This window comes from Mandrillus leucophaeus, unplaced genomic scaffold, assembly GCF_000951045.1.
Source record: "Mandrillus leucophaeus isolate KB7577 unplaced genomic scaffold, Mleu.le_1.0 Scaffold227, whole genome shotgun sequence".
NCBI classification, from domain to species: Eukaryota; Metazoa; Chordata; class Mammalia; order Primates; family Cercopithecidae; genus Mandrillus; species Mandrillus leucophaeus.
Genome location: NW_012102332.1, coordinates 3,312,988 through 3,319,260, shown reverse-complemented (window position 1 = coordinate 3,319,260; position 6,273 = coordinate 3,312,988). Strand labels below are relative to the sequence as shown.

The 6,273-nt window shown below is 46.5% G+C and overlaps 1 protein-coding gene across 1 annotated transcript in view; it reads right to left on the bottom strand.

Annotated features, from left to right (window-relative positions):
* The window catches only part of NIPA1 (non imprinted in Prader-Willi/Angelman syndrome 1), a 16,212-nt gene extending 10,128 nt beyond the window's left edge, over window positions 1–6,084 (bottom strand). The window contains exons 1-2 of the mRNA XM_011981485.1: window positions 6,041–6,084; window positions 4,604–4,694 (exon numbers count right to left, since the gene is read on the bottom strand). Coding sequence (XP_011836875.1) covers window positions 4,604–4,694; window position 6,041 — 92 coding nt within the window. The 5' untranslated portion in view covers window positions 6,042–6,084. The remainder of the gene's footprint in view (window positions 1–4,603; window positions 4,695–6,040) is intronic.
* Between the last annotated feature and the right edge of the window lie 189 nt (window positions 6,085–6,273).

The following is a 6,273-nucleotide window of genomic DNA, read 5'->3' as shown; positions in this document are numbered from 1 at the left end:
GGGACTACAGGCGCCCGCCACCTCGCCCGGCTAGTTTTTTTATATTTTTTAGTAGAGACGGGGTTTCACTGTATTAGCCAGGATGGTCTCGATCTCCTGACCTCATGATCCACCCGTCTCGGCCTCTTCTTCCTGATCTTAAGGGGAAAACATCAACTCTCATACCATTAAGTATGATGTTAGCTGGGGTACTTTCACAGAGGCCCTTTGTCAGTTTAGGAAGTTATTTTCTATTCCTAGCATACTGAGAGTTTTCATCATAAAAGAGTATTGAATTTTACTACATAATCTTTGTGTGTCTTTTGAGATGGTCACATGGTGATTATTCTGTTGCTGTGGTGTATTACACTAATTTATTTTCAATGCTAAATCTACTTTGCATTCCTGGGATAAATCCCATTTGTATAATCGTTTTTATATATTGTTGGATCCAATTGGTTAGTATTTTGTTCAAAATTGCTCCATCTATATTCATAAGAGAATTGGTTCATAGTTTTTTTTTTTCAATGAGCTTTATTTTTTCTCTATCTTTTTTTTGGGGGGAGGGGACAGAGTTTTGCTCCGTCACCCAGGCTGGAGGAGTGGTTCGATCTCAACTCACTGCAACCTCCACCTCTCAGCTTCAAGCAATTCTGGTGCCTCAGCCACCCAAGTAGCTGGGATTACGGGTGTGTGTCACCACACCTGGCTAATTTTTGTATTTTTAGTAGAGACACGGTTTTGCCATGTTGGCCAGGCTGGTCTCCCTGGGTTCAAGTGACCCACCTGCCTTGGCCTCTCAAAGTGCTGGGATTACAGGCATGAATCACACCACACATGGCCTGGATCTTGTACTAGAAGAAAAATAATGGTATAAAAGATAATGATATAAAATAACGGCATAACAGGCCAATTGTCAAAACTGGAATATGGAGGCTGATTTGATGCATGTATCATAACAAGGTTGAATTTGTCGAAATTGATCATTGTACTGTGGTTATTAGGAGAGTATCTGAGTATCTCTAGTCTCAGAAAATACTAATTGATGTGTTTAGGGGTAAAGAATCATAACTTATGCTAAAATGGATTTTTTAAAAAAAACAGGAAAAAACAGTCACATCACATTCATATAGAATAGTGGTTCTCGACCAGGGCCCCCCAGGGTCATCGGCCAATGTCTGGAGACATCTGGGGAAGTTGAGTGCTACCGGCATCTGGGAGGTGAAGGCCAGGATGCTGCTAAACACCATACAATGCACAGAACGCCTCCCTCAACAAAGAGTTACCTGGCTTCAAACATCCACAGTGCTGAGACTGAGACACCCAGATACAGAGAAAGTGTATGATGAGGCAAGTGGGTCAGATGTTTAGCAGCAGGTGTGTCTGGTAAGGGGAGATGGGCATTGCTTTAGTTATTCTTTTTTTTTTTTTTTTTTTGAGATGGAGTCTCGCTCTGTCGCCCAGGCTGGAGTGCAGTGGTCTCCGCTTACTGAAAGCTCCGCCGCCTCCCGGGTTAACGCCATTCTCCTGCCTCAGCCTCCCTAGAAGCTGGGACTACAGGCGCCCGCCACCACGCCCGGCTAATTTTTTTTTTTTGTATTTTCAGTAGAGACGGGGTTTCACCGTGTTCGCCAGGATGGTCTCGATCTCCTGACCTCGTGATCTGCCCGCCTCAGCCTCCCAAAGAGTTGGGATTACAGACGTGAGCCATCGCGCCCGGCCGCTTTGGTTATTCTTAATCCTGTGTCCTTTCTGTAATTTGAAAATATTTCCCAAAAGTTTTTTAAACCTCTTTTTAGACACAGCATGTGCAGACGATTACTTTATCATACATTACACTATTACAGAAATAAGTGAACCTATTTGGGAGCTCTCTATTCTATTCACTGCTACACAGACTTATTTTTCCAGTGCCACATTCTTTTCATTTGTTTCTATGTAATTCCAGCAACCCCATCCCACTATCAAGAACAGAACTGCTTTTAAAATATACATATATACATACATATCGGCCGGGAGCAGTGGCTCAGGCCTGTAATCCCAGCACTCTGGGAGGATGGCGGGCAGATCACGAGGTCAGGAGATCCAGACCATCCCGGCTAACACGGTGAAACCCCGTCTCTACTAAAAATACAAAAAATTAGCCGGGCGTGGCGGAGGGCGCCTGTAGTCCCAGCTACTCAGGAGGCTGAGGCAGGAGAATGGTGTGAACCCGGGAGGCAGAACTGGCAGTGAGCCGAGATCGCACCACTGCACTCCAGCCTGGGCGCAGCCTGGGCGACAGAGCGAGACTGTCTCAAAAAAAAAAAACCAAAAAACAAAACAAAACATATATACATACATATATGCACACTTTGATAATCATCTTAGATTTTTTTTCCAAATTAATTTTAGTTTTATTCTGTTTAAAAGAAAAGGTCTTCCTGGGACTCCGAGCTGAAGACAGGCTTTTTATCCAGAATCCCATCTGACATGGGAATACCACCTCCTGCAGACGTGGAGCAGCAAACGTTTCTGGCAAAGTGACTTAATCATCAATGTGCACGAGAACAGTTCTAAGGAAATTAACTGAGCAAAGCATTTTAGTATATGTGCATTCAATGTGCCACATGCCCAGATCACCAGGTCAGGTTGTTTATCTGCCTGATTATCTTTCGGGGGACGGGTGGCCGAAGCTGAGGAGTGATTCCCAAAGTGAGAACACTCTTGCCCTCGCAGCGCCTCAGAGCCATCCAAAACGCAAAGTGACGCCAACCCACACGATAGCGGTGTATGTGTTCTCGAGAAAAATGTGCCCCACACACACTCTCCAAGCGTCACATGTGAAAAACGTGGTATTTAGGTCACAGAACCCCAATGCCTAAGGGACTCTAAGGTGTAAACTTCAATACATCCATCACGGACACACTTCTCTGCAAGGAATTGGGCGTCTGTCTGGAATACAGCAGAAAACCAATGTATCCATGAGTTAGAAACTTGGATTTTATTTCTCTTCTACCCTATTTCTATTTATAATGATTTCTTCAAAGACAAATCAGCATATAAACAGGTTCACACAAGGATATATGTTATTTAATAAGTATCTCATAAATCATTTCACAGTAAGTAGAGACTCCAGTTGCAATGTTTGATAGCTTGCAGCCCTCAAGTTCCCACTCCCTGCCCTTTCCCCTTTGCCCCACATTCGGGCAACCTGATAAGAAGCTTACTCACGTATATCAATTAAAAGGATGATTTAAAATGGAGAAATAAAATGTTTAAAATGTAATAATAAGAAAATTAAATTAAAATCTTAAAAAAGAGCCTGCACACACCCTGGGTCCCTAGAGCCCTCAGACCCGAGTCCTCGGTCACTTGGCATGGGCAAAAACTACAGTCCATGCCAGCCCGGCCCAAGCATGCAAACCACCCCCAGTCCAGTCCACCCCACCCCCTAACAATAAAAACCCAAAGGTGGCCGGGCGCGGCGGCTCAACCCTGTCATCCCAGCACTTTCGGAGGCCGAGGCGGACGGATCCCGAGGTCAGGAGATCGAGACCATCCTGGCTAACACGGTGAAACCCCGTCTCTACTAAAAATACAAAAAACTAGCCGGGCGAGGTGGCAGCACCTGTAGTCCCAGCTACTCAGGAGGCTGAGGCAGGAGAATGGCGTAAACCCGGGAGGCGGAGCGTGCAGTGAGCTGGGGTCACGTCACTGCACTTAAGCCTGGGCGACAGAGCGAGACTCCGCCTCAAAACAAAACAAAACAAAACAAAAAACCCCAAAGGTCCCCCTCCCTCTTATCTCACTGAGAACCAAACCCGGGCCCTTCTCCTAAGAAAATCCATGTGCTGCTGACTGCGTCAGTCATAAACCCTATTCCACATCCACCGGGGCCGTGTGTTATTCATCCCAACCTCTGTACCTGGGCTGAGGTGGGGACTGGCCGGCATCCAGCAAGGAATGCTAAGCACCCCAATAAAACACCAAGTGACTCATTTTGCTTAACGAGTTCTCAGAATAACGTGCCAAGGTGTCAGAAGACTCTCTAGTCTCTAAGATGTACTCCAGGACAGCGGCCAGAAGCATGCGAGCAGCAGATTCACTGAGATGCATGAATGAGTTAGAATTTCAAATATACTAAATGTCTAAGAAAAGGGTTAATACCCAGAACTATATTTGAAGGGATAAAATTAAACAGTACAGAGTAGAATACCGAAGATCTATCTTCTCTCTTTTTTTTCAGGCAGAGTCTCGCTCTGTCTCCCAGGCTTGAGTGCTAAGGCGCCATCTCAACTCACTGCAACCTCTGCCCCCCAGGTTCAAGCAATTCTTGTGCCTCACCCTCCCGAGTAGCTGGGACTACAGGTGGTCGCCACCACGCCTGGCTAATTTTTTGTATTTTTAGTAGAGACAGGGTTTCGCCATGTTGGCCAGGTTGGTCTCAAACTCCTGACCTCAAGTAATTGACCCTCCTTGGCCTCCCAAAGTGCTGGGATTACAGGCGTGAGCCACTCTGCCTGGCCTGAAGATCTACCTGCTGTTACAACTTTGCTCTTATTACTTTAACAGAAACATTTAAAATGAAAAGTTGTTATATCTACACTACACATTAAACACCAAACAAAATCTTGTCTCTCACCCGAACGGCACTCCGAGGGCGCCCAGGGGAGTGACCAGGACCGTGGGGACCGCCGTGTAAGCCAGGAAGTTTCCAATCTGGCCAACAGCCACTGTCAAGAAAATCACAAGGATACCGCTTGCAATTACAGAGCTCTCGTTTAGCACTGATCAGAGTTGAATTTTGCAAGGCTCTGCTCCGAAAGGGCTACTTCACTCCCATTACTTGTGAAGAATCACATCTGGGGTGTCATCTGCACATTTAAGGGGTCATGGGTCAGAGGTCAGGCCCCACACCTTCACTGGTCCCATTGGTCGGGTGAGTAGGTTCAGCTCTCCATGGAAAATGCCGAACCTAACCAGCAGTGACTGAAATGGGCGTGGCACTGGGCATATCTCCACTCTCCTAACACATCCTTGTTTTCACACAAATCAGGCAGAACTTCCTGTGCACCCTCTAGTGGTCTGGGATCTACTCCGGCATAGGCAGCTGGCCACGGTGACAGGCCACTGGCATAGCAAGAGGATACAGCACTGCCACACAAGACTGCAGCAGGACATCACCCGGACAGAGCTTAGAGGAGCTCTTCAAGGAACAGAACTGGTATTGCCACGTAATGTCGTATTAAAAGACAAATGTGACAAAGTATATGATGTTTCTTTTTTTTCTTTTGAGACAGAGTCTTGCTTGGTCACCCAGGCTGGAGTGCACTGGCGTGATCTTGGCTCACTGCAGCCTCTACCTCCCAGGCTGAAGCAATCCTCCCACCTCAGCCTCCAAATAGCTGTGAAACAGGCACATATCACCATGCCCAGCTAATTTTTGTTTTTGTACAGACAGGGTTTTGCCATGTTTCCCAGGCTGGTCTTGAATCCTAGGCTCAAACAATCCACCTGTCTCAGCCTCCCAAAGTGCTGGGATTACAGGTGTGAGCCACCATGCCTGGCCAAACACAATGTTTCTGAATTTCAGAGACAATTGTCCTTTATAATACCTTTAGAGTTCTGAACTCATTTAATAATATTATTTATCTTTACATTATAGCACATGACCTGATCTTTGAGTCATGAAACTCTCTGTTAAACCAACTGTGCTGAGACAGACAAGGCGGCCTAACATGGAATTTCACCAAATGCCAACAGCCCAACTACACGAGTGAGCAGGAGCTGTTTTAATTTCTTCGGGCTCCAGACAGATCAGCCTGGACTGAATTCACGGCTAATCGTGGGCAGTAGGGGCCTCCACCAGCTCCTAAGTTGTCCTTCTGCACTCTCATCCTGGGAGGAAGGGGAGCAGGGACATCTGAACTGAAAGGTATGCTTAGGGTCCGGGGAGAGGCCACGTGACACCCTCTTCCAAAGAACAGAGCCACCCTAGCCCAGCCGCTGCAGCCCTGCCCAGACCAGTGATGGATTCTAAGAAAGGAAAAGACCAGACTTCGCCACACAGGCTACTTACTTGCGATTGTGCCAGCCCACCACACGATGTCTGTTAAATAGGAAGTACCTATAAAAGAAGGAGATAAAAAATGTCAGGAAAGTGGGTTTACAAGCTACGTATGTCAGGAAGAGGTTTACAAACGAGAAACCATTTTTTTTTTTTTTTTTTAGACGGAGTCTCGCTCTGTCGCCCAGGCTGGAGTGCAGTGGCCAGATCTCAGCTCACTGCAAGCTCCGCCTCCCGGGTTCAGG